This window comes from Rhinichthys klamathensis, unplaced genomic scaffold, assembly GCF_029890125.1.
Source record: "Rhinichthys klamathensis goyatoka isolate OS25496 unplaced genomic scaffold, OSU_Roscu_1.1 h1tg000001l_1, whole genome shotgun sequence".
NCBI classification, from domain to species: Eukaryota; Metazoa; Chordata; class Actinopteri; order Cypriniformes; family Leuciscidae; genus Rhinichthys; species Rhinichthys klamathensis.
In genome coordinates, this window is record NW_026606555.1 from 4,098,492 (window position 1) to 4,126,479 (window position 27,988).

General features: G+C 44.8%; 1 protein-coding gene across 1 annotated transcript; it reads right to left on the reverse strand.

Annotated features, from left to right (window-relative positions):
• Positions 1-30: 30 nt before the first annotated feature.
• Positions 31-27,964, reverse strand: smyd2b (SET and MYND domain containing 2b). The gene is made up of 12 exons (XM_056249449.1): positions 27,599-27,964; positions 26,624-26,687; positions 15,303-15,413; positions 15,160-15,220; positions 13,773-13,897; positions 13,232-13,299; positions 11,656-11,758; positions 9,923-10,033; positions 9,457-9,577; positions 3,004-3,178; positions 2,762-2,870; positions 31-409 (listed from the first exon to the last, which is right to left on the reverse strand). Exons 1-12 carry the CDS (start codon positions 27,769-27,771, stop codon positions 329-331), a joined length of 1,302 nt encoding a protein of 433 aa, XP_056105424.1. The 5' UTR covers positions 27,772-27,964; the 3' UTR covers positions 31-328.
• Between the last annotated feature and the right edge of the window lie 24 nt (positions 27,965-27,988).

The following is a 27,988-nucleotide window of genomic DNA, read 5'->3' on the forward strand; positions in this document are numbered from 1 at the left end:
GAACTTCTTTTCTTTTGCTACCTGCTGGAATTCCCCTTGTGCCTGTTCTGCATTTCATTGACTTCTGCTTTGTTCTGTGACTACAGTACCTTTGCTCTTTTTGTCTGTTTATCAGCTGTTGCTCTTCTAATTTCCTAGATGCTTAAATTATGTTATGAATGACTTATTTTGTTTTCCATTTTTGCACACTTGCACTTTGATTTTCAATTACATGTTGTACAGAAACACTTAATCAGCCTCCTAAATGTTTTACTGAAGAAAGTCTCTCCATTTGCTTACTTACAAAATGAAATTCAAGAGCAATCTTAAACAGTACACACCATTTACATTATTCCCCACGTATTTCCTGTTTGAGCTCCTTTACATATGTGTGGTCCTTTCCATGAACAACCTCCATGATGGCCAATGCCTGTAACACAAACAATTATCACTTAGTACTGGCATTTACAGAGTATATATATATTTTTACTTTGTCTGTAGTCCTAAAACCTGAAAGAGAATTAGAATGTTCTGTAAAAATGTAAGTTAAGGGTCTTAACAAGTACAAAGTACAAGTTAAAAATCCGTCTTATGTATTAAGAAACCTTGTGAATTTTGATTCCTAAAGTCTTACGAATCAAATAATTGATTGTTTTAGGAATCAACTCATAGATTGCTGCATCCAGGCCGCGGGGTCAGAACATGTTTGGTAGCCTCAGTCTGCTTCTGGGCGGCCGAGAACTGTTGGGCAGAGTCCTCGACCGCGCCGCCGAAGAGGCCAGCCTGGGATATGAGGGAGTTGAGGTAGCGGGTTCGCTCAGCCTCGCGCATATCAACCAGGTTAAGCCAGAGATGTCTGACCACGCATGTGGACATCACCTGACCCAGGGAGCGTGCGGTCACCTTCGTCGCTCGTAGAGCAAAGTCGGTGGCGGCTGGCAGCTCTTGGATGAGCCCTGAATCAGCCCTACCCTCGTGCATGTCATTGAGCACCCAGAAGGATGGCAATAACATGCAGTGAGGCGGCAGCGTGCCCCGCAGCTCTATAGGTCCTTGCCACCGGAGTAGACAAAAAACCTACAGGCATTGGAGGGGTGCTTAGGGTCACCACGCCAGGTGGAGACGCTGTGGGGACACAGATGTGTTGCCACAGAACACTCCACGGGGGGAACCCCAGTGTACCCTTGGCCGCGGCCTCTGCGAGGGCAGAGAAGGCGGAAGAGGCCGCTGAGCAGTCGCGAAAAGTTAAAGGAGACTCCCACGATCTCATGATCTCTTCATGCACGTCCGGGTAGAAAGGATTTGGGTTCGCCTCCCCAAAAACCAATCATCAGCCTTAAGTGCTCGGGACATGGCGGATGGTTCCACACAAGCCCGATACTCGCGGCGGCCCGGGAAAGCACAGCTGTCAACTCTGGATCAGACTTGTTATGCTAGCACACCCGAGGGCGGCAGCACAGACGAGCCCTCATCTCCAGAGGACTCCAGCTCACCTTGTGATGCGGCGATATACATGATTTCATCAGCCGAGGAACCGAATGAGGTGCCGGCCCGCCGGCGTCCTTTGACGCGGCTCTGGTCAGCGAACTCATTCGGAACCGCACAGGTTGCAATGTGAAAGACGGGGTGTGGACCGAGGATATTTCGTCGGTTTAGTTCCAGACCTGCCACCTTAGGTCACCCTGGCCACCAGCCAAAGTATTATCTCGCGTGGAGAAAATAGATCGGGGTGTGGATGAGGGGACTCTCGCTCTATTGAGCTCATCGAGTCTCGACCGTTACATTGCGATGGTCATGTTCCCGCTGGGAGAACGTGACACATCCACGAACGCTGTCTGAGCGTGATCGAAGCCCAAAAACGTCAAAACAGCGCTCGTGCCCATCAGCTGGCAGATCGTCTTTAGAAAGACGTGCCACGTGCACACTCTTTTTATGAGAGAAAAGCTCGCAGCAGTGCTGAAGCGCCCGGAGAGAAACACACACGCTGTTCAGTTCAGCAGGCAGAAATGTGAAACTCGCTGGAACACGCCATCACACCAACACCGACTGGAAGCTGCTCGTCTAGAAGATTCTCGAAGATAGTCAGTCAGAGAATAGGCTGCAGGAGTGAAGAGAACTTCTTGGCTCCGAAGCGAAAAACATATCTGCATGTTGCGGCATCCTTCCTTTTATACCCACGCGGTGGGGCGGAGTTACACCATGCAAATTCCACAGAACCCATGGCATTTCCTTGCCATTGGCTCGTTTTATTTCTTTCGAAGATGAGAGGCTTCTAAGCGAACCCCATTTCGTCGTCATTTCGACGTAACTCGAAGTGACTACGAAAGGGAACAATGGTTTTTCCAGTTCTGTCGTGTTCCAAGAACAGACCAAAGTTAAGTTGTTAACCATGCTGGTCCCAGCATGCAAAACATACCTTTTGCTGGAGACCAGCAATGCTGGATTTTTCAGCAGGAGTAGCTCTCAAATATAGTTCAATTCAAATATGGTCCATCAGGATGCACAGCACTAGGTTTAACTTCAATGACAATTTATGAGAACCGATGATATTTTACAAAACTGATGTCAAACCCGGAGTAACATTTTAGCTTAGTGGTGGAACATTTTCAGAGAAGCTATTGGAGCTTGTCCGTTAGCACTTTTGGAGCTCCAGTCACACTGTATGCTTTCATTGTACACACAAGATAACATTCCGCTAAAGATCTGCTTTAGTTTTCCACAAGAGAAAGTCATACAGGTTTGGAATGACGTAAGGTCCAGTCAGTTTTGGAGGAGCTTGTACCTTTTTAAGGGCACTGATGCCTGTGTACTTCCTGTCCAGAACGATGTAGAGTCTGCCCATCTTCATATACATAGATGCAATATTTAGAGAGTGTGCTGGGTAAAGGACACTACAGATAAAATGCAGACGATATAAATGTTAGTATACGCACAAATATACATTTATTTAAACACAATTTATGCATTATAAACATATACATATTTACCTTCATATATTATATTTGTGTATGTGTGTGTTCTTACGTGTATGACTTCATGACTTTTTCGCCATAGCGAACTGCTCCATCGTAATTCTCCATGTAGAGACAGATGCCCATGGCCTGGTACATCATATGAAGGATGTAGACATTGGAGTCATCAAACACGGTACTCATCTTATCAATGCTGAGCTCACACATCTCCAACAGCTCAGCCGGGCGTGAACGACAGTCAAGATTCAATAAATCTTTGACTTAACCTTTTAAGTTATTTAATGACCTTTGACTAAACATAAAAACACTATTCAAAAAGTGAGCTAAGTTGTTCTGGGTGGTTTCTGGGTTGATCTAGGTGGTTATGATATTTTAAAGGGCTCATGACATGACAAACCAAATTTTCCTTAATCTTCTGACATATAAGAGGTCTTTGTACCAATTAAAAATTCTGTAAGTTTTATAGCTTAAAACGTTCTACTCATTATATATGGATGTTGTGAAATCTGTGTCGTCACACAGGCAAATACATTTGTATATGACTGCCTCCAAAGCAAGACATTTCTAAATAGTTTTACATCATAGGCCCTGGTCACTGGCATTCAGTTATTTACCAGCTAAATCCTGTCTACGTGAGAGTCACGTAAAAAACAACAACAAAAAAAAAAAACGTGTTTTTTTGCGTCTCTGTACAGCCTTTAGAAGGACCCAGTGTCAGGAACAAGTGGATGGTTTATTTTTAATGGCGGTCCAGGTCATGTTGGAGGATTATATCTCAGTTTGGAGCATTTTAATGCAGATTGTTTTATAAACGAGGCCCAGTGTAATAAAGAGGACGATGAAGATGAAGAAGCCAACTGTATCTGACAGCAGCTACATCGTAAATCGTAAGTAAGGATTCATAATGCTTTGTCTGTTAGTGAGTGAATGTTGATACTTTTTCCTATGCAATGATGTTAGCCAATCTTAACGGTCTGTTTACTGAAAAGCCTTAAAAAATCCCTTAAAAACTGATCATTTCAGACAAAGAGTCAGAATGAGCGTTGAAAGCATTAGTTCCCCATCGAGGGAACTCGCGATGCGTCGATGACGCTTTGGGAACACCTCCAGCGTGAATGCGTCTGAAGCATCTATGTCAAATAGTCCAATGGAAAGAATGAGCATCACGGGCGGGTGACGTCATGACCAGGAAGAGATAAAGCGCATCCGGTGCAAACCGGCATTAGCTTCTGTTGCCTCAGCAAGCGATCTGTGTCAATCTGTCTGTTATATTTACTGTTGTCTGTCTGTTATATATATACTGTATATCTAACACTATGGCGAAACAATTGCACAGACTCTGTGTTTCTCCCTGCTCGCGTTATTTAACGAGTGGGGACACACACAAGCTTTGTGTGATTTGTTTGGGAGTAGAGCATGCGGTGCCAGCCTTCGAGGGGGCTAATTGCCAACATTGTGAGAAGCTTTTGCTTCGCATGCTCCGCTCACGCCTGTCACTTTTCGAGGAAAGTGTTCAGGTTCGCGGTTCTCAGGGTGCAGGACCCGCGTCTGCCGAGGCAGCGTGCAGAATGCATTCCTGGGGATCGCAAATGGATCTCTTTACGGGGGTGGAGACGGGTCCGAGGATCTTTTCTCCTCCCTTTCCCGAGGGATCCATTGCTCTCTCTCCGGTATCGAAAGCCCGCGCCGCGGTTACTTCCGCCCGGGGAGAGAATCACGAGAGAATCACAATCACGGGGGAAGAGGATTTACCATCTCTTTCCCCAGCGTATGAGGAGCTGATGGAGGTGATTACTAAGGCTGTAGATAAATTAAATATTGAATGGCCAGCAGATAAAAGGGGCGCTCGTCCTAAAAATAAAAATAAATTAAACGAGCGCTTCCTTCCCCCTTTTGTTTCACCCCCATCACGGCGCCTTCAATTTTTTCCTGATCTGCACAGCGAGCTGTCTAGATCATGGGAAAAACCTTACTCATCTTGTATCAGCCCCCAAGTTCATGTATATTCAGATATTAGAGGGTTGAGAGAGTATGGATATGGGGCAATGCCCCGGGTAGAACAGACGCTTGCGAGCTATCTGTCTCCCGGTTCAGCATCGTCCCTGAAGGCGCCAGCTTTTTTCACTAAACCATTTAAGAAAACTACTTCTAATCTAGTGGGAAAAGCATATACGGCAGCGGGTCAAGCTGGAGCCTGCTTACACACTATGGCAGTGTTTCAAGCATATCAGGCTGACCTGCTGGGGGATTTGGACATAAGTGAGGGAGTTAAGCCCGATGGGGTTCGAGAACTTCGTCGGGCCACAGATTTATCTCTCAGGGCTATTAAGGAGACCGCCAGAGCAATCGGGCGGTCTATGGCAGCCCTTGTGGCCACTGAGAGACACCTCTGGCTCAATTTGACGGAGATCAAGGAGAAAGATACAGCTGTTTTTCTTGATGCTCCCATCAATCCTTCTGGTCTCTTCGGCGACGCGGTTATTTCGGTCAACGAGAGTCTCCAGGAGGCCAAATTACAGTCAGAGGCGGTTAAAATATCTCTCCCTCGCTATGTCCAACCCCCTGGGGCTGCTGGGCGTGAGCAGCTCCAGCCGTCTAGTTTCTCATACGCACCACAGCAGCCAAAGCCTTCAAAGCAGAAGCCGGATCCGAGGACCGTTCTTCACGCTGAGAAGGCTTTGGCTCAAAAGAAAAGGTCTTGGCGCCACTGGCGTCAGACCGGTGAGGGCAGCCCCAACCAGGGTGGAACGGTGTACACCTCATTATACGGTACCCGTTCCATCTCGGTGTCCTCACGAGACCCTTCTGCCAACCCCGCCACCCTTGGTGCTTCGGGACGCAGCGGTCTCCAGCGAGCCTTTGGCGCAGTGTCAACTCGACATTGCGTCAAACTCGGGGACCTGAAGCAAACAGTCAGTTTGAAGCAAACACTGTTTTCGAACCCCCCTCAGAGGGCGCGAGTCTGACGCAATGTCGAGTTGACACTGCGCCAAAGGCTCGCTGGACACCGCTGCGTCCCAACTACACCAGAGGCCAGCCTTGAGGGGCTGGTTCCCTTGGTAGATTTTCTGGCAGCGCTGAAGCTACTGCCAAATATATATCTATGGGTCCTGCAGTTAGTAGCTAGAGACAGATTCCAGTTTGGTTCTCGTCCTCCAGGCTACAACAGGGTGTTGCTCACGGTAGTGCATCCCGAGCAGGCTCTGGTAATGGATCCAAAAAAGGATGGGGAGCTGCGTCATTTTCTAAATCTTCTTCTGTTGGAGTGTTCGGTGCTGGAACTCAAGTCCATGTTGCTGACACTCAAACAGATCGTGACTCAAACCAGATCCGAGGACTGGTTGGTCACGATAGATCTGAAAGATGCATACTTCCATATCTCCATCCTCCCTCAGCACAGGAGGTTCCTGAGGTTTTCTTTCAGGGGCAAAGATTACCAGTATCAGGCACTTCCTTTCGGTCTAGCTCTATCATCCCACACATTCACAAAGTGCGTAGATGCAGCTCTGGCCCCGTCCAGGCTGCAGTGCATACGCATTCTGAATTGCATAGTCGACTGGCTGATTCTAGCGGAATCAGAACAGTTAGCGGTTCGGCATCGAGGTGTCGTCCTCGCTCATATGCGAAGGTTGGGGTTGAGGCTCAATACCAAGAAGAGTGTGCTTCCTCCAGTACAGAGGACCACTTTTCTTGGAGTGGTTTGGGATTCAGTCACGATGCGAGCGTTCTGTCGCCCGCTCGCGTAGCTGTTATCCTTACTGCCACAAAAGAGCTAAGGCTAGGCCGGTCACGCACTGTGAAACAGTCCGAGGGACTGTTAGGCCTCAGGGCAGCAGCGTCCAATGTGATACCCTTTGGCCTGCTGTACGTGAGACCTTTGCAGTGGTGGCTCAGGACCAGAGGGTTCTCCCCGAGGGGAAACCCACTCCGTACGATCAAGATCACGCGGCAGTATCCCCCCGCCTTGGTTATATGGAGGAAACACTGGTTCTTGTCCCAGGTTCCGGTGTTGGGAGCTCTTTGCCATCAAGTTGCTATCTCAACCGATGCTTCCCTCACCGGCTGGGGAGCGGTATTGGAAGGCCGCTCAGCTCAGGGCTTGTGGAGGAGTCATCATCTCTCTTGATACATGAATTGCCTAGAGATGATGGTCGTCTTCAATGCGTTGAGACATCTGCTCCCAGAACTGAGGGGCCATCATGTGTTGCTCTGGACAGACAACACGCTGGTGGCCTCTTATTTTTGGCCCCTCAGGAAAATACGCTCTCTGAGGGCAGTGTATATTCCAGGGGGCCAGAAAAAGGGAGCAGACACCCTGTCGAGGCAGGGGCTGAGGCCAGGGGACTGGCTCCACCCTGAGGCAGTGGAGCAAATATAGGAGATTTATTACCAGGCACAAGTGGATCGGTTTGCGTCTCAGTACACGACGCGCTGTCCACTTTGGTTCTCCCTCACTATGGTGCAGACGTGGCTGAGGCTGCATCTGTACGTAATTTCCCCTGTTGCTCTGCTCCCAGGAGTTCTGGAGATAATCCGCCAGGATGGAATAAGCCTACTGCTAGTAGCACCACGCTGGCCGAGCCGAATTTGGTTTGCGGACCTAATTCTTCTCCTCGACGGCCCTCCCTTGGAGGTCCCGATCAGGAGAGACCTTCAGTCTCAGGAAGGGGGCGCAATATCGCACCCCCGGCAGGGGATTTGGAAACTGTGGGTTTGGTCCCTGAGGGGGCCCAACTCATAGAGAGTGGTCTCTCAACCGAGGTTGTTGAGACCATTCTAAGCTCCAGAGCTCCCGCTACGAGGAAACTTTATGCACTAAAATGGAGAGTTTTCACTTCTTGGTGTCACCAGCATCAGTGGGATCCAGTTCACTGTTCAGTGAACACAGTACTTGAGTTTCTGCAAGAGCGCTTTACGTCAGGTTTATGTCCATCCACGCTCAAGGTATACGTGGCGGCCATAGCGGCTTTCCACACCCTGGTGAGTGGTACATCGTTGGGTTGAGACCCCCTGATCACACGTTTCCTTCATGGCACATTGAGGCTGAGGCCTGCAACTCCCACTAGGGTGCCGGCTTGGGACCTTGCAATAGTTTTAGAAGGCCTGTCTAGGGCTCCATTCGAGCCCTTAGATTCGGTGTCAGAGAAATTTCTTACTTTTAAGACTATCTTTCTGCTAGCTATTTCGTCCCTCAAAAGAGTCGGATACCTTCAGGCCCTTTCGGTTTCCCCCACTTGCCTTGAGTTTGCACCGGGGATGGTCAAGGCATTTTTATATCCAAAACAGGGATACGTCCCTAAGGGACCGACCATGATTCCGAGGCCTATTGTGCTGCAGGCTTTCTGTCCTCCTCCTTTTACCTCTTCGGACCAGGAAAAGCTGAACCTCTTGTGTCCAGTGCGAGCACTAGACACTTATGTTCATCGGACTTCTTCGTGGAGAAAATCCGACCAGCTATTTGTTTGCTTTGGATCACCCAAGAAAGGTCTTCCTGCTTCTAAGCAGACGGTCAGTAAGTGGATAGTCGAGGCTATTTCACTTGCTTACAAGTACTCTGACCAGCCGTGTCCTTTGGCGGTCAGAGCTCACTCTACGAGGGGTATGGCGGCCTCTAAAGCCTTATTATTTGGGGTTTCTCTCCAAGACGTTTGTGACGCGGCGGGCTGGTCCTCACCGCTCACATTCGTGAGGTTTTACAGCTTGGACCTGGATGCTGCCCCAGGGTCCCAGGTGCTTAGTGTTTAGTTGACAACAGGTGGACACTCAGGGACTTGAAAGTTTGGCGTTTCGGGTATTCTCGTTCCCAGAGCATCATCGACACATTGCGAGTTCCCTCGAAAGGGAACGTCTCAGGTTATGTATGTAACCATAGTTCCCTGAGATAGGGAACGAGACGATGCGTCGCCCTGCCATACTTCCTGCATCCCTGCGATCGACTTGCTTCGGCAATTTTCGAAGCTAATGCCGGTTTGCACTGGATGCGCTTTATCTGTTCCTGGTCATGACGTCACCCGCCCGTGACGCTCATTCTTTCCATTGGACTAGTTGACATAGATGCTTCAGACGCATTCACGCTGGAGGCGTTCCCAAAGCGTCATCGACGCATCGTCTCGTTCCCTATCTCAGGGAACTATGGTTACAGACGTAACCTGAGATGTTTCCTACATTTTTTTTTTGCAAAAAACTTTAACATTAAAATAATAAAAATGTCATGATATTTTTGCCTTTTTCGTGTTCTGTCCAATAAAAATCTTAAGTTTGTTCACTTGAAAAAGCACCATAATTTGAGACAGAAGTTTCAATAAATGTTTAAATCACTAACCCTGTAAGCACTAGTAATAGTGATGCTTGACTTAGCAAACATTATTAATCACAACTTATTTAAAACATACATAAACAATAATATTTTGAATAACTGACAGTATTATGAATCAAACAATCAAGTAACACTGTAGTTATGCAAACAATTTTGCACAATATTAGCAAAAAGGTCAAAAAAGGATATTTTTCTCAAGTTTGGCCCTGCGGAAGTCTTCCATCGTATTCCGGGCATAACGCACCATATCCCTGGTATCCTTTTGACTGATCTTATCCCTCAGCTTCCGCACCTTCATCTTCACAATATCCTACAGACCCACAAGAGCAAAATGATATGATCAACATATTATGTTATAATATAAAATATCATTAAATGTCATTTAGTAAAATCTCTCTCTTGTACATGTGATGGATACAGATTTTCACTTTCAGGTACCGGTAGATGGTTTAGAGTCGAACTGTTTCAAACACTCATTTGAGGCCTTGCTAAATCAAACAAAATCTTTTAAAATGGTAGTTTATATTTTACATTCTATTGCTTAATTATGTTGTGCTATGAGGTTTATATGTGTTCATCTTGTATATGTGTAATTGGGTCCAAACCAAATTTCCCTAAATGAGTAAATAAAGATTATTCCATCCATCCCACACACCATAGATTTGGTTGTGCACTCTTTGCAGTCACAGCTGAAGTAGTAGATGTCTCGGAGTTTCTCGATCCTGTCCTCTGTAGGGTACAGCAGGTCTATGTAGCTGGTGTATATCTACAAACACAGAGGAAACAGAAAGCTGTCAGTCACTTAAACTCAACGATAAGGTTACCTGCAGACTGTAAAACGTCAGGATCATGACAGATTCCATTTTAACTGCTATCCCTGTTGAAAAATCCAACATAACCCAGCATGAATTCCATGTTTATCCAAGCTGGTTTATGCTGATTAGAGATGACATGTTGCTAGTCTAGCTGGAGGAAGCAAAAGCAGCTGTTCTCAAGAAACACTGAGCTGGTTTTACTGGTATATACACACACTGTGTACCCCCTTTTTTACTGTGCTATTACACTGTAGCTGTCATAAGCTGTCAAATGTGGAGCTGTGATAAACAAAACGCTATTGGCTATTTTCCACCCTGTCTTCCTGTTTCAGAGGAAATTACGTCAACACATTGAATAACAAAATGCGCTTTTCAAGGCGCTTCAGTGGGCCTTTAAAGTTCATTTTGTTGTATTTTACTATGTTTTCCATGCATGTTGTAAACTGTAACAGAGCATTGACATGCAAAATGATAGTGTTCTGAACTGATATCAACGGTGTGTCAGAGGTGTAGTCTGTGTATTTGTCAGGTTTTGTGTCATCTGAGGCCAAAGTTTGATTTTGATAGAAGAGAACATGTTTTTTTTTTAGTAAAATATTTGAGATTGACATGTGGTTAAGTTTAATACTCAGTAACATTATTAATTTGACTGCACTGACACTGTTAGATGAGAACAAAACTGCTGAGCTGAGCTGGATGATGACACTACTGTTTTCTGCAGAGCTGTTTTATAGCTGATTCGGCTGATGCTTTTGCCACATAGACACTGTTTGTGATATGAATTAAAACAAAATTGACTCAAAGTAAATAACAACACTATTGTCTTTTGACGAGCTGCTTTAAAGATGAACTCATTTCATAATTGATGAACTTTAAACAGAACTGAAACTGAACTGACTTCAGCTGAATAATGACACTTGTCTTTTTTAGAGCTCCATCAAATCATTATTTTTCTGTTTATCACTGTAAAGCTAATTTGAAACAATCTGTATTGTATAAAGCACTACATAAACAAATGTGACTTAACATTGTAATTTTGATTTTTGTACAAATTGGTGTGTTATGAGTTTGTGTTTATAGTTGTGAGAAAATGGCGACTTGTTTTCATAAATTGTGTGTTTTAACAATCATGAAAAACTGTAACTTAACTGATCAGTCACCTAGGTGTAAAAAATAATGTATTGAGGAACTCAAACACAGGTTGATTGTCGATTGACGTCTTTGTCGAAGTTCACTTTGCATCATTTTTTTGCAGATGTAAGTTATAATATTATTTTATATAGGAAGCGTTTCAAGTTAATTGAGCAGTTCTCAACATTATTGACTATATTGACTAAATAAACATATTGTTTCCAGATTTGTTATTCTTTAAAAACATTGTTAGTGCATTGTTAATATTTGGCAGTTTTATTTTTTCATCATATTTTTGTCAACAGCATGTTTTAATTTAAATAGATTATCACAATAATGTGACTTTTTGCCCTAGTCTTTGTAATGGTTAACAATTGACTGACATTCTGTCAGTCATTTTGTGACTAGATTAACCCTGATAAGATGGCAACGACATACTGACCTCTTGCCCTGGACTGATCTCCTGCACCGCCCGTACTTCAGCGTTGACACCTCTGTATGTGATTATGACATTGGGACAGCAGCTGTGGTTCATGAGGGCAATGCTAAGAGAGCAACAGAAACACAATACAGAAATGTGGGAGATGAAAAGTGGATAAAAATAGTGTAACAAAAACCTTTTGTTACACCTAGTGTAACAAAAACCTATTTCATCCTTGTATAGTCGACACATACACATTAGAAGGTTTCATCCTTGTCCAGTATCTGCGCTATTTCTCTACAGAAGTTATGAAAATGTCTTTGTACTTGTTTAAACTTGCTCATATCTCTAAACTCACAAGCGCTTGTCAACATGGGTATGGGTTGTTATTGGATCTCCAGAAGTTTGTTGCTATTCTGTCTCAGTGCTGCCACAACTAATTTGTGCTAAAAAAAAACATTTAAAAAACATTATCATATGCATAAGCACACAGAATATACAGGCTGCGTGCAAACTATGCTGATAGTGATATCTACGTCACACTCCCTAGCGTACGCATAAAAACTAAAGTGTACTGTAGACTAGGCTTTTGCTTGCAACATCCTGTAAAGTATGACCTTTGTCATGTCGGTTTGGTTATTCAGATTATTCCTTTAATAAACCTCTGCAAATGGATTTCCAACCTACTTGTCAGGGTTGTCACTTCTGTCTAGTCTATTTCTTGGTTTTGTGACAGAGCCCTGCCACTCCTGTTTTGTTTTGTCTGTGTGCCTTGTTTCATGTGCCTTCATGTCATTTTTTGTCTTGTACTGTTTAGCACACAGCTTGTGTTTTACACTAGCTGTGTGCTTTCATGTTGTCATGTTTTGTGTGAACATGTGGCTTGTGTTTGTTTTACTGGACATGTGCTTGTGTTTTAGTAATGTTTGGTGTGAGCACATGGCTTGTCGTGTATGATTCCTTGTGCCATGTGCTCTCTTGTCATTGTTTAACCCCGCCCATCTTGTTACCTGATTATTGATTCATTTGCCCCACCTGTCCTCCCTTGTTACCTGCTTTGTTTGCTCTCCCTATTTATTCTCCCTGTGTTTGCAGTCCTGTGCTGGTTTGTCGTTGTAACTTTACCCTGTTATGTTCCTCCTGAGTCGAGTCAAGTCTTCCCCAACGGGGTAGTTTTTGTTTGTATTTGTTTGTATTTGTTTTATTTTTATTATTAATAAAAAGCCCTTGTTTCCTGCACTTGAGTCCTCGCTACTTCCACCTATCCAAAACCAAACACTACTACTGTCTCAGATATGTTAGGTCATAAAGGCAAATAGACACTTTTATATCATTTATACTGTGTGTGAGTAAATATTCAATTTAATTTTATAAATCAACTCATTTTATAACACTACTGTTTTTTTATTTATTTGTTTGATCTTTCACTCCAAATCAAATTCCTATTCAACTTCATGAACATGGCCAATTCAAATTACAATTCATTAACTGAAAGGGAGCCAATTCTTATTTTGTTCTCTGTGCTTTGCAAAAACATAAAGCCTTGTGAGAAGAGCACATTGTCAGAGAGATTGTGTATGTGTGTACTTGTGCTTACTCTGGAAAAATAGCTAAACCCAAGTTTGAGAGCTCCTCGTCCTCCACAGTAAAGCCGTTACAGTGAACCTGTGTGAAGGAGACACAACATATCATGCCAATCTTTTACTTTAATTGAACAATTTAGGGTTAGATTAGTGACTCTTTGTGGAGAAACCTTTGGTTACTGGTGCTACATGTCTTACAGTATATCCCAAGAAATTATTTTAGTCAGATTTTTTGTAAAAAAAAAAAAAAAATTGTTCATAAAGTGCCAATAAATAGATTGTTGGCATTTTATGGGGGGAATAGGTGGAAATAAGACAGACAGACAGACAGACCGACAGACAGACCCCTGCCCCCAATTTCAAAAACTCATAAAATCTACACAAATCACCAATTTTGGATTCAAAACGTCAATTGTTGCCAAAAGGTTTTCAACTCTTTGGTAGATAACTGGGTCTTTATTGCCCAGTGATTTATTTATTTAGGTATTTTTATTTATTAACTGGGAAGGACAGAGCAAACAGTCAACTGTCACACTTCTTTTACAGTATGTTTACCTGTGAGAAAAGTGTGAGCAGGGCCTGATGATCAGGGAAGTCCATGTGTTTGGAGTAGAAGTGATGAAGGCCAGCTATATGTGCTTCAGTCATCTCTCTTTTCTCATTATCCAAATCCTCCATGTCTGTGAGAAGATGAAGATATTATAACATTATCTAGCAGCTGTGTACATGCGTAAAGTCAACACAAAAATGGCATGTCAACATTTCTCATTCCACACACATTCATATTGTACATTTGGAGACACTAGCTGTAGCTGTGAAATACATAATTATATATTTGAAGAAAAGAAAAAAATGGCAAAATCATATATGGGTATCTAGTGTGTAAAAACTGCTTAATGAAAACTGTCTTACCTAAAACACAGAGATCAAAACAGCATAAATATTCACCTTCTTTACTCTGAAACACTACAACAATATAAACAGACTCAGTTTTTGTTGACTCAAATATTGTTTAACCAAATAGCAGAAGTTGCCCGCATACTGAAAAAAATGTATCAGAACAAAAAAGTCTATCAAAAATGTATCTTTAATTTTACTTTTTGCCTGTGAAAAAGGTGGAAAAAGTGCAAAGTGTATTAAAAACTGACCAGAGAGCAAATGTTTCAGCCCACAGCTTTCTTCAGTGCTTATAGAAAATAATGTTTAATACAATGGAAACAGAAAACAGAAATTGAAAGCGAAATGAAATGCCCAAACAAATCTGAGTACTAAAATTGACTATAATAGACAATCAAAAGGCGTAAGACTTTATAGTTAAAGACAGAATATAAAATAAAATGATAACACTAAATTTATCACTAGGATATTTTTTTTTTTTAAATAAATAAACCGAACGATTAAAGGTTCGTGGGTGGAAATGCTGGAAATGCTGAAGAAATGGGAGTTTATATGTGCCGCTGTGATAGATGTTGACACTGATTGGAACACGTCATGAACAGCTGGCTATCAGCTGGCTATCAGCTGATGTGAACTTGGCTGACGTGGCCTGCCTGAACTAACGCCATGCTTGATAATTATTCAACGTTTGTCACTTCCCTGAAATCTGGAATCAAGGACTGATAACACAACCCATCTTTAACAATGGAGAAAAATTTGACCACACTAATTAGATGCATTTGTGTGAGCAGAAAACTGTGGAAGTTATTTTGTAAAAAAAATAAAATAAATAATTAAATTAAAAAGTAAAAGCACAAAACTCATTTTCACTTCCAACACCACAACTGGATGCCACTCATATGTATTGTGTGGCAACAATATAGCATACTACTATACAATATAGCATCACATTCATAATGCCTAGTATGCACAGAATTCAGTAAGTTAGTAATCCATTTCGAACCTAGCCTCTCTGTCAGATGTGTAATGTTTTTCTGGTACTCACGGTCTTCCATATCCTTCAATAAGAGAAGTTTTTCTGATGGGCTTCTCTCTTTCTGGTCTCTCTGCATCAGCAAAATACAAATGTCAAAAACTCATTGATTCTGTATCTATAAGAGGAGTACGAAAATCTTGCTTGTATCTAACCAGTCTGGCGATGATTCTGGCCACCAGTCGCACCGTCTCCGAGGGGCACCAGCTCTCTCCAAACGTACACATGGCATGACACTCCAGCTTGTGCATGGGCCAGTTCTTCTTCTGTCAAATAATATACACAAAACTGACATATGAAACACATACACACAAAACACTGCATGAATGTCTATAGTGCTGGGGTGTGCAAACTTGGTCCTGGAGAGTTACTGTTCTGAATATTAGGATGTGTTTATTAATATTCTGTTTACTTTTATTTAAATCAATAATTAAAGTAATATTAAATCAATGCATAAACGAAATAATATAAATAACATGAATGAACTAATTACAGTGATTTGTGTGAACAATCACATTGCTTGGTGTGGTGTTCGTGGTGTGGTTGTGGCAAACAACTGTCTAAATAAAAATCAGAGGGAGATGCTATATTTAAATCCTAATGTGTTTTGAAAAAACAGGGGGAAACATGTCAATCATGAATGCAATGAGATATTTCTGCACTTCATGACCAGACAGTCACTTTAAAGTACACACCGGTTTCAGTTAAAAATGGATCACTTTTTATGCGTTTTGGCCGTTCTTTTACGTGCCAGTGGCGTTTTGGGACCTGAAAATGCAAACTTTTGAAAACAGGTTTCAAAAGGGTCATTTACACGACAACGATGTACTAAAAAATGAAAAGCTTTTACTTTGTGTTTTTCGCATACACACTGTAAAACCTAACATTACTATTTACTCAATTAAATTGAGGTCACTGCACTCAAATAATACCGAAACTTGAAGTGTCTTGAATGACTGAAACAGAACTCAAACTGAGGCCCCGTTTACACGAGAACGATTCCGGGTGAAAACGTAAAAATATTTTATCGGATGTGCCTTTCGTTTACACGGCAACGGCGTTTTGGGGGCTTAAAAACGCAAAAAAGTGAAACCACCCTCCAGAGTGGAAATCTTAAAAACGCTCCACCGTTGCGTTCCTGTCTAAACGGAAAAAACGCAAATCTGCTCACGGTGGCGTCGCGTACGCGTTTACGTCACAGGCATGCGCTAGTACAGGAAAATAACAACCAACGTGTCAGATTATTTCCATACGTCGGACCAGTTGCCCTAGCAGCTCTGAAAAACATACAAGAGTCTTTTTAGCAGTTGTACAAAATATTCTAAGATATTGGTGTTGTTGTGTGGCAGTGCTTCACATTGCCACCTAGCTTCCTGGAGTGCATACTACATCGAATTTCACACACTTTTGCGTCACCATATGCACGCGGATTTCCCAACCATAACGCTCGTCTAAACGCAGAATAAAAAGTGATAACGCAACGCCAGTTTTGCGTTTTCTCTTCAGATCGTTTCCGTGTAAACATAGCCTGAATGAGTTATAGAACATTTCTAGATCCCAGAATGATAATTGAATAATAATTGTATAGTTAAGTTAATTAATCATCAATTAAGTGATGATTGCTCATAAGTGATTAACACCTGCAGTTAACAAGCAGAATCACTGAAGGAAAGAGAAACACAAGAAATACAAGGTTTAAGGTCACCATGATGGAGATCAGCGTTTGCTTTAGTTGGGCTCGTTTGAGTACAAGTTTTTCTTTGGCTGCTGTAATTGAGTGTTTATGAAACAAAAAGTCAAGGAAAAGGCACAAAAGTCAAGGAAAAGATTATGGTCAAGGTTTGATGATAACAATCATCACTTAATGACTTGATTCACTGATCTCATTCAGAGTCTAATCTCTGATTATATTATTAGTTGTATTTGAAAATAGATTCTACAACATAAGAACTAGCAATGTTATGAATTTCAGATAGTATGAAGGATTTTACAGAACATTTGATTCATTACCAAAACTAACACAGATATCAAGAATCAGCATATGAATCTCAACAATGGTGACCATAAAAAAAAACTATTCATACTGCAATGCATGCTGGGTACTACCATAATACAAGCCTTATCCATGGCCCCCAGCATGCATTGCAGCATGAATCGTTTTTTAATGGTCACCATTGTTGAGATTCATATACTGATTCTTGATGTCTGTATACGTCAGCATGATACCATAGAGGTTTTTAAAATCTGATTGAAAGGGCCTTGCAGCAGAATCACAGTTCTCTTACGAGAGTATCTCTCGTACTGCGTAATAGCTTACGCTAGGGGAAAAACTCTTTTCCACGAGATATTGAAGCCAAAAATTATCCTTAATTTTTTTATTAATGTAAAGCGCTTTGCAGCAGCAAGCAGACATAGGCGAAACAGCTCGCGCGCCTATTGGTTGCTCTGCAGCAAATGCAGCAGCCTATCGAGAGAGACTCTGCGTGACGTAATGACCAATGGGGGCAATTCGCGCCCATATCGTCACGTCCCGCCAGAAGGGGCGTGGTCTCACCCTATAAATATGCTCGTTAGGCTGGTACAAGCTGATTTTTATCTCTTCAGCGACGCACACGCATCGCTGGATCCGGAGCAGAGACTATTTATATAGAGACATGCCACTTCCTCAATCCTCAATACAACTATATAGGGAAAACCTGTAACGTCAAAGATGGCGGTTGTATGCATATGTCCCGCCCCTCCCGCTGGAAAGCCAATCGTCTGCTTTTAACAGTCAAGCCGGGAAACATTTAAGCCTATCGTCTGGTTCCACTGACGCATGCGCACAGTTGAGGTTTGCGACAGCGGAGACGATTTGGCGACAGCGAGTTGTTTTGTGCCATGGTGTTGTGTGCAAGATCAGATGGAATCCACATGGAAGAGGGTGATAACAACGCGAAAACACCGGACTACCAAGGTAGTTGTGGCGAGCAGGCCGAGGACGAGGGACGTGAGAGAGCTGCGTGAGGCCGGTGGCGTGATTACTGATGAGCGGCACCTGCGCGACGCATCGTCTCGTATCTCTCACGGAGGAGCGGAGGCATAAAAGGTGGAGCGACGACATGGAGATCGAGAGAGGAACAGGCCTGATTTTATGTTGTGTTTTGTTTCTGTTTTGTGTGGCCAGCAGCTCATCCGGGGCTGCTGGCATACTTCCATTTTTGGATTTGTTTATTTATTAAAATGGTTGAATGTTCGCCGGTTCCTGCCTCCTTCTTTCCATAACATCTGAACCTTGTTACAGTAGTTAAAGCATTTTATATCGACCACAAATATGTTACCTTACATTCTAAGTATGTGCTGTAGAGCACGACACCGGCATTCGAGATAGACGAATAGACGAACACCGGATAGAGACGTAAATGAAGTTGGTGTCGTGAACCCTTGCGCATGCGTAGTAAAAGTATAACCTGTGGGGAAAAAGGTGTTTTAAACCTTCTTTTGGGGCAAAGTCATCAAACTTTTTCAGCGATTTTTTTCATATTTTACTGCTGTTTCTATACATGCAGTTTTTATGTCCCGATGACCAGTGAAAGTGCAGTTCTGACTCTCTGCCCATTCATTTAGATAGGAGCCTGGTCTTGTTAGTCGGAAATAGCTGCCCGGAGGCGTTGCCAAGATGGCGGCCGAGTGGCATGACTTGCCTAAAAGGACTTTGATCCGGAGTGAGAAGCCGCGCCGTCGAAGCAAGCCTTTCAGCGGGACGAGCTCTGGAGTCGCTGGCCTCGCCGCCTTCAACTGCCGTACCTGCTGCGCTTTCCGGCGTTCTATATCCTTTTATACTCTGTGTGTATTTACTCTGTTGAGGGTGTTTGCTCGCTTACTTGACGCGACTCACACTTCTCTCACAAAAGAGCTGCGTCTTTTTAAAGATGCCTTCCTGTGGCTCGTGCCGCGCCCCGCTCAGCGATGGAGACCGGCACGTCATCTGTGTTTTCTGCCTGGGTGAGGATCACGCGGCTCTCGCGCTCGCTGACGGCGGATGCCCTCATTGCGAGCTTTTGCCTATGGTGACTCTGAGGACTCGCCTGGCATCATTCTCCGAGCCTTCACCACAGCCCGCCGTGGTGCCGCGCCGCAAGAAGCGCCGCGCCCAGCGCGCTCCCGAGCTTTCTCCAGCCCGCCAAAGCTCGCCGGTTCGCCCGCCAGCTTCGCCGGCTTCGCTCGAGTCGCTCACTGACGGACAACGTCCGCCGCCTGCCGCCGCGTCCGTCCACGAGTTCGACGAACCCACCGAGGCGTGTTCTCTTCTGGCATCCGATAGCGAGGATTGGGCGAGCTCCGTGGACCTCCCCTCCGCTAGCGTTTCCCGCCAGACCACTGGTAAGAGAACCGGCATTGAGACTGAGCTGATGCGTCTGCTCTCTCAGGCCGTGGGAAGCATCGGCCTCGATTGGGAGGCGCCCGCGCAAACGCCGCGCAACAGGCGAGCTCTGTGGACCTCCGCCTTCTGTCCGCGAGTTGTCAAGGAAACGGGCCAGCATCAAGACCGCGAGCCCTAAAAACCGCGGCTAGCTTTCTTTACGTTATAAGAAATCTACCCCGCCCCCCATGGGCGTGCGTCACCGGCAAATGAGAAAAGAGTGTGTTTTAGTCCCCGCCGAGGCCGGACTAATCTCCATTTCTCAAACATTTCTCAGCTCCTAGTTTGAGCGGCTGAAAATGTCATTATTGCAGCAATGAGCCTGTTGTATAACACGCACACCTGCATACAAACGCCGACACACACAAAACTGTGATGACACTCTCTTATCTGCTTGCACTAGTGTAGTTCTCCCTGTGGCCCAGTGGCGGAACCTGAAGCTTTCACGCGAGAGACCCGTGTTCGATCCCGGCTCTCGCAGCAGATAAAAATTTAGTCTCGCCGCGGCCAGACTTCCACCGAAACTTTTCGCTCGTTCAGTTCCAGAAAATGCGACTGTTCCAGTGTATTTTGCAGTAAACAAGCTGGTACCACGGCCCGCTTGCCTGCACATAAAGGCCGTTTCCATGGCGACCCAGAAAAATCATGTAATCATTGTATTTCTGGTTTTCCGGCCACAGCCGATGGTGTTATAAGTGTAATAAAATGCTCACAGCCCAGTGTTCATTTCTACACACAAACACAGCCCGCCACGGTACAGGGCTCGCACATATGAAATCGACGCATGTCAATTGTGCATTAAATGTAGTGAATGTGCCCACAACCCAGTGCCCACAAACACTACCACGGTTTCTGTAAAACGAAACCAACACAAGTCTTCCTAGCCTCCTAGGAAATCGACGGTGTTTCAGTCTCGCCGTGGCCAGACTTCCACTGAAATTTTCGCTCGTTCAGTTCCAGAAAATGTGACTGTTCCAGTGTATTTTGCAGTAAGCAAGCCAGTACCATGCCCGCTTGCCTGCACACAAATGCTGTTCCCACGGCGACCCAGATAAATCACATAAATGGTGTATTTTCTGGTATTCCGGCCACAGCCGATGGTGTTATGAGTGTATTGAAAATGCCTACAACCCAGGGCTCATTTCTACACACAAACACAGCCCGCAAAAATGCAGGGCTCGCACAAGCAATCCGGCCACGGCCGATGGTGTTATGAGTGTTGTAAGAATGCCCACCCAGTGCCCATTCCCACACCCAGACACAGCCCGCCACGGTGCAGGGCTAGCACAAATAAAATCGACTCAGGTCGATTGTGCAAACAATGTAGTAAACACGCCCATGTCACCATGCCCGCTCACACTACATGCTGCGTGTCCCTTGGTTTCTGTAAAAACGAAACCAACACACATTCAGTCGGCCATGACCGACAATGTTTTCAGTGTAATAAATGTGCCCGCAGCCCCGCGCCCACATTTTCTCACAGACACGCCGATTCCTACGGGATCTCCCCCGCTCGCTTTTTCTGCACAATCTGCCATAAAAAAGCTGAGCGCGGCCAGGCCGCCCGCTGTGATCAGCGCGCCCCCCCGCCTCGAACGCTGTAAACACGGTGTTGTGTTCCCAGTATGCCCGGGCTCTCGAGCTGCCGTTTTGTCGCAGCCGGAGCCCGGATTTCATTCTGCCTCTAGCTATTCACGCAGATGCGTGGTCAAAGCTTCCCGGGGTATCAGAATGGGTGCTGAACACTATAAAGAGAGGCTATTCGCTACAATTCGCTCGACGCCCGCGCCGCTATACGGCGCGTGTCGAAACTACGGTGAAAAACGAAGTGTCATCTACTTCGTGCCGAGATAGCGAAACTACTGAGCAAAGGGGCTATAGAACCTTTATCTCAGGCTCAGAGCGAAGGGGGCCTATACAGCAGATATTTTCTGGTACCGAAAAAGGATGGGGGTCTCAGACCCATTTTAGATCTACGACAGCTGAACAGAGTGCTTGTGAAACGCCAGTTCAGAATGCTTACGACCAGGAAAATCCTCGCGCAAGTGCGCCACGGGGACTGGTTTATGTCGATAGATCTGAAAGACGCCTATTTCCAAATACAAATAGCGTCCCATCACAGGCGATTCTTGAGATTCGCCTTCGAGGGCCAGGCATATCAATACACAGTCCTGCCGTTCGGCCTGTCCCTAGCACCTCGTACATTTACGAAGTGCATGGACGCGGCGCTCGCACCCCTGAGACTTCAGGGCATGCGAGTCCTGAACTACTTGGACGATTGGCTGATTCTAGCTCGATCACGATCGGAGCTCATGGAACACAGGGCCGCATTACTCGAGCACCTCGAGGAGCTGGGCCTCACAGTCAATTGGGCGAAGAGCTCACTGTCTCCCAGTCAGAAAATTTCCTTTCTGGGAACCGTGTTGGACTCGCTGTCCATGACAGCACGCCTGTCACCAGAGCGCGGGCTAAATATTCAGCGCGGCGCGAAATCCTTCCGCCACGGCGCGATAGTTCCGCTCAAAAGGTTTCAGAAAATGCTGGGGCTGATGGCCTCAGCAGCCTCTGTACTCCAGTTGGGCTTGCTCCGCATGCGCCCACTGCAGATGTGGCTGAAAGCGCGGGTTCCACCCAGGGCATGGACAGCGGGTCTGTTTCGCCTCAGGGTCGACCTTCAGTGTGTTTCAGCTCTGGAACCTTGGAAAATAACTGACTGGTATCAGTCAGGTGTGAGTCTGGGGACCGCTTCGAGTGTGAAGGTGGTGTCTACGGACGCCTCCACCTCGGGGTGGGGAGCGCTGCTCGAGGGCAGACCGCTAGCTGGCCTGTGGTCAGAACGGGAAAAGCTCCTTCACATAAACTGCTTGGAGATGATAGCAGTCGACAAAGCGCTACGGCGTTTTTGTCCCCAGGTAACAGGCCACCACGTCTTGGTCCGGTCGGACAACATGTCAGTGGTGGCATACATAAATCGCCAGGGCGGCGCAGGTCACGAAACCTTCACAGGCTGACGGAACGCCTCCTGGTCTGGGCTCAGCACAACCTGCTCTCACTGAGAGCAGCGCATGTGCCTGGTCACCTGAATGTGGGACCAGACAGACTGTCCAGGAACAATGTTCCAGCAGGGGAATGGTCGCTGCACCCGCAGACGGTCCAGCTGCTGTGGAAAACGTTCGGGAGAGCACAGGTGGACCTATTCGCGTCTCACGAAAACGCTCATTGCCCGGAGTATTTCCCGAAAAGCAAGGACGCGCTGGCTCATGTTTGGCCCCGCTGCCCCCTATATGCTTTTCCTCCTGTCTCGCTCCTGCCTCAGGTGTTGGAACGAATCAGGGAGAACGGATGCCCAGTGCTGCTCGTAGCTCCGCTCTGGACAAACCAGACGTGGTTCCCTGCCCTGATGCAGCTGACCAGCACTGCCCCATGGCCTGTACCATTGAGGAGAGACCTCCTCTCTCAGGCGGAGGGCTCGATTTGGCACCCTCGCCCGGAGTTGTGGTCCCTGCACGCATGGGCCATCAACGGGTACCCGCTAGCCTCCCAGAAGGAGTGTTAAACACGATCGCGCAGGCTAGAGCTCCGTCTACCAGGCGGCTCTACTCCTCGAAATGGTCTGTTTTCTCTGCATGGTGTCCAGCCCAGAGCTTTTCACCTGTGGAATGCGGGGTTTCGGAAGTGCTTTCCTTCCTTCAAGAGCTACTGGATAAGGGCAGGACCCCATCCACGCTCAAAGTATATGTGGCGGCCATAGCAACGTTTGCAAAACCGGTGTCTGGCCAGTCGCTGGGGAAAAACAACTTAGTCGTGCGTTTCCTTAGGGGAGCTCGGAGGCTGAACCCTCCCAGGCCCCCTTCAGTCCCGACGTGGGACCTTTCCACGGTCCTGGAGGCCATGAAAGGCGCCCCGTTCAAGCCAATCCAGCTGGTGGACATGAAACACCTGTCGTTCAAAACAGTGTTTCTCATGGCTCTCGCTTCAGTGAAGCGCATAGGGGACTCACAGGCGCTTTCAGTAAGCGCGTCGTGTATGGAGTTTGGGCCTAATGACTCGAAGGTCATTCTCAAACCAAAGCACGGGTATGTCCCGAAATCCCTCAATACACCGTTCAGGGCCCAGGTAATTTCCCTGTCCGCCCTTCCGGTTCGCAGTGAGGAGGAAGATGCGAGTCTCCTTTGCCCCGTCAGGGCATTGAGAGCTTATGTGTCACGCTCGTCTGTTTTCAGACAGACGGAGCAGCTTTTTGTTTTGTTTGGCGGGCGTTCCAAGGGACTCGCCGCCTCAAAACAGAGCCTATCCAGATGGATAGTGGATGCCATTGCGCTCGCTTACTCTGCGAAGGGCCTACAGTGCCCCTTGGGTGTCAGAGCGCACTCCACGAGAGGCGTGACCTCTTCGTGGGCGTGGTCGAGCGGGGTTTCCCTGCAAGATATCTGTACGGCCGCGGGCTGGGCCTCGCCGTCTACATTTATAAAATACTATAACCTGGAGGTACCCGCCTTACAAGCTAAGCTTTTGGCGGTCTAAAATTCAGTGCTATCTGCCCCGCTGTGCGGCCCAGATGCTGAGGTTACTGCAGCCCCATGAGTGTTGACACACGTATGGCCACCCAGATCAGGCTGAAAGCTTTCACCCTGGCTGCGCGTTTTACTGTCATATGATAGCCCCGCTGGGTGCTTTTTTATAGGGAATGACGCTTCCAGCCTCTCTTCCTCCACTCTATGTGAGTTTATGGTGATTATGCACTACAAGAGCCCTGGGCTTCGGCCCCCGGGACTTTGGTGTTGGATCCCTGTACGCACGGCGTGTTGCATTGTGTTCCCCTAGCGTAAGCTATTACGCAGTACGAGAGATACTCTCGTAAGAGAACGTACTCGGTTACTAACGTAACCTCGGTTCTCTCTAGAGAGGGAACGAGTACTGCGTATCTTGCCGTGCTTGGAATACGCTCTGGTTCGCTTCAGCGATAAAAACCAGCTTGTACCAGCCTAACGAGCATATTTATAGGGTGAGACCACGCCCCTTCTGGCGGGACGTGACGATATGGGCGCGAATTGCCCCCATTGGTCATTACGTCTCTCTCGATAGGCTGCTGCATTTGCTGCAGAGCAACCAATAGGCGCGCGAGCTGTTTCGCCTATGTCTGCTTGCTGCTGCAAAGCGTTTTACATTAATAAAAAAATTAAGGATAATTTTTGGCTTCAATATCTCGTGGAAAAGAGTTTTTCCCCTAGCGTAAGCTATTACGCAGTACTCGTTCCCTCTCTAGAGAGAACCGAGGTTACGTTAGTAACCGAGTACGTTCTTTTATAATGAATAATACAAGTTATATATCACCGGTTTATCAGAGGTTACTCTCTAGAAAAGATCAGAGAATCAAGACACCAAATGTTGATTTAACATTCCATAAATCATCATCAAAACAAAATTTTCTTTTGGCTTTTGTGCAATAACAAATTTGTTATATAAACACTCAGTTACAGCAGCCAGAGGAAAAAATGGTGTTATAAAGTCAAGGGTCAAGAGCCCAACTAAAGCAAACACTGACCACTATCATGGTGTCTTTAAATGAAACTCAATAAATCATCTTCATCTAAACCTCTGTTCAGTCACAATAACAACTTCTGTAGACGCATGATAAAAGTCAAACTGGTTAGTAATAAGTGAAGCTGGTAATGCTGTTTGTGGAGTTGTTCAATCCTCCTCTGCTGAGATCTTGAGAGATTTAAAAATATTTTATCTTCAGTTGATTTCATCTAATGTTGTGGTTGGAAGTCAGTTGTAGTTCTTGTGTTTCTCTTTCCTTCAGTGATGTTAACAGCAGGTGTTCATCATTAATGCTCAACAATCACTTAATTATTCACTTAATCACTTAATTTATTGACTGCAATATCTACTTTTAGTGAACTCAACTGAAATAATTTCAGAGTACTCATAACTATTGTTTTTTATAAACTTAGCTTAACTTGTTGGGTTTTACAGTGCAGGCGACAACATTGTCAAAACGATCCTAAATTCACATGCGAAAACAACAAAAAATGCTGTATTATTCATGCCAGGCCAGTAGTTGGCGATGTCACTTTGTAAAGAAACACTATGCGCCTATAGACTGAACATAAAATGCACCTGCATGAAATTCGCGTTTTTGTGGTTTACACGGAGACGATAACGGTATAGTTTTCAAACTTTGAATCTCGTTTTCAAAAGTTTGTGGTTTTAGACGCCCCAAAACACCGTTGCTGTGTAAATGAATGGCCAAAAAACAAGACAAGTTTTTCATGTGAACGGCCGTTTTGAAAACTGTATCGTCTCCATGTATACTACAATAACGTGAATTTGTGTTAACGGTGATGTCATGCGTATTACGTGTTCAGTCTATAGGCGCGTAGTGTTTCTTTACAAAGTGACATCGCCAACTACTAACATGAATAATACAGCGTTTTTAGTCCTATTTGCGGTTCCATGTGAACGGGATCGTTTTGACAACATTGTCATCTGTATGTCATACATTTTTAGTACAACGTTGTTGTGTAAACGTAAACTTAAATCGTACTCACACACTCATGTTAACTGTATTTTTTTGGGAATCCATTTTAAAAAGACAAACAATCATAACCTTTCATGTAGAGAACATTCATACGAGTTGGGCTTAAGATTCATCGTTACAACAGAGTATATGTGCTCGCTACATTAATCCTTTGATGTAAAAAAGTTTATTTATTTAAAGAAACTGACAAAGGCCATCTCCACTAGCTCAGTGCACTCACTGATGCAAACATGATCCGCTGTTTCACTGAAATAAAGTCCATCATACCTGTATTCCAGTCTTGCCATGTAAGGACTTCAGATCTCAAAAGAACATCTTTATTATATCATAAAACATAATTTAAGTGTTTATATTACTTTTTTTCAAGTATTTTTTTCCCCTCAATTTCTGAATGTGATACTTCTTTCAGATGCTGGTTTACTTCATGTATGCGTGTTTCCTCCATTATTTTTATTTGTTCCTTTGCCTAATTTGTTTCTTTGTATAGTATGTGTATGGCTGTGTTCGTGTGTGTATTTTGTGTGTTTTACCTGACAGTTCACATTGCAGTAGAATGCTTTTTTGCACTTTCCACATCTTGCAAGACCCTTTTTCCTGTACATGATAAATAAAAATACAAACATCCACCAATGATCACTTAAACTCTCAATGATAAAAATGAGTGTGTGTGTAAGTAAGAACAAGTCATAATTTCATATAGCAATGAGTGTTTCATGTGAAGAGACAGTCATTATTACTATATGAATATGTAACTTGTTCATTTACACACATTAATTCACTCTGTAATGCGATTCATTTAGAACTGAGAGAAACTGTAACAGAACACAGTCGAGAACAGCCTTTACACTGAAGCAGCTGTCAGGACGAGTGTGCTACTTTTAACAGGCACTGTCACTTACACCCACTGATCCTGTCCAGAGCAAATGTCCTGAGGTTTGACCAGCTGCTTTTAGATGTTGGGTTGTATTTTTAGATGTGTCCTTTTGGAGCTTATCTATACTGTTCATGAATCAAAATGGCAAATTTATCGTGACTATAGTATTTGTCTATAGTATGTATTTTAGACTATAGTGTGTATTTTATATCTAAAAAAAACTTGTAAAGATGCCTAGCCTATTTCACTCTAAAATCTAAAGAAAAAGAGGCAGATAAGATTGAATTCAACCATCTCTCTCTCTCTCTCTCTCTCTCTCTCTCTCTCTCTCTCTCTCTCTCTCTCTCTCTCTCTCTCTCTCTCTCTCTCTCTCTCAGAGTTATGTTGTTATATTGAAATATACTCATGCTGTTAAATCCTGTCATTCATTCAGCTTTACCAGAATGTGCATGTGGTAACAAAGGAGTAGCCTACATGCCAATTAAAGTTTTGTAGCTGTATAGTTCAGACAGTAATTGAGGAATTTATTAGAAAACAATGATCAATAACAAAGTAGACTACAATTTAAATAAATAAATAAATAAAATAAAGCACCAAGATGACATGACAACTAAAACTCGTGAAGTCAGACCTTGTAAAGCACTGTTCACAGATGAGTCCTCTCTCTTTGACTGACAGAACGTATGAATAAGCAGGACAGGAGAACAGCAGTTCACCGACTGCATAAGCTCTGCTCACCCGCAGTCCTCTGCCCTTCCCCGGGCTGGCGAACTGCTCAATGCCCGCGATGCCCTCCGCCTTCATCGTGACACGGAAATCTGGTATTTAATGGTAGCCTGCACCGGTTGTCCGAGTTTTGAGATTTCTGAGAGATTTTCGTTTTCATTGGGCGGAGCATATATGAATATTCATGAGTTTTCCCAGATATGCACGTGTATTTTAGTCCACGCTCCTCGAATCACAGCTCGCCTCTCTGGAACTGTGAGTGAGAAGCATTAGGTGACGGGTCAGTCTGCGTCCC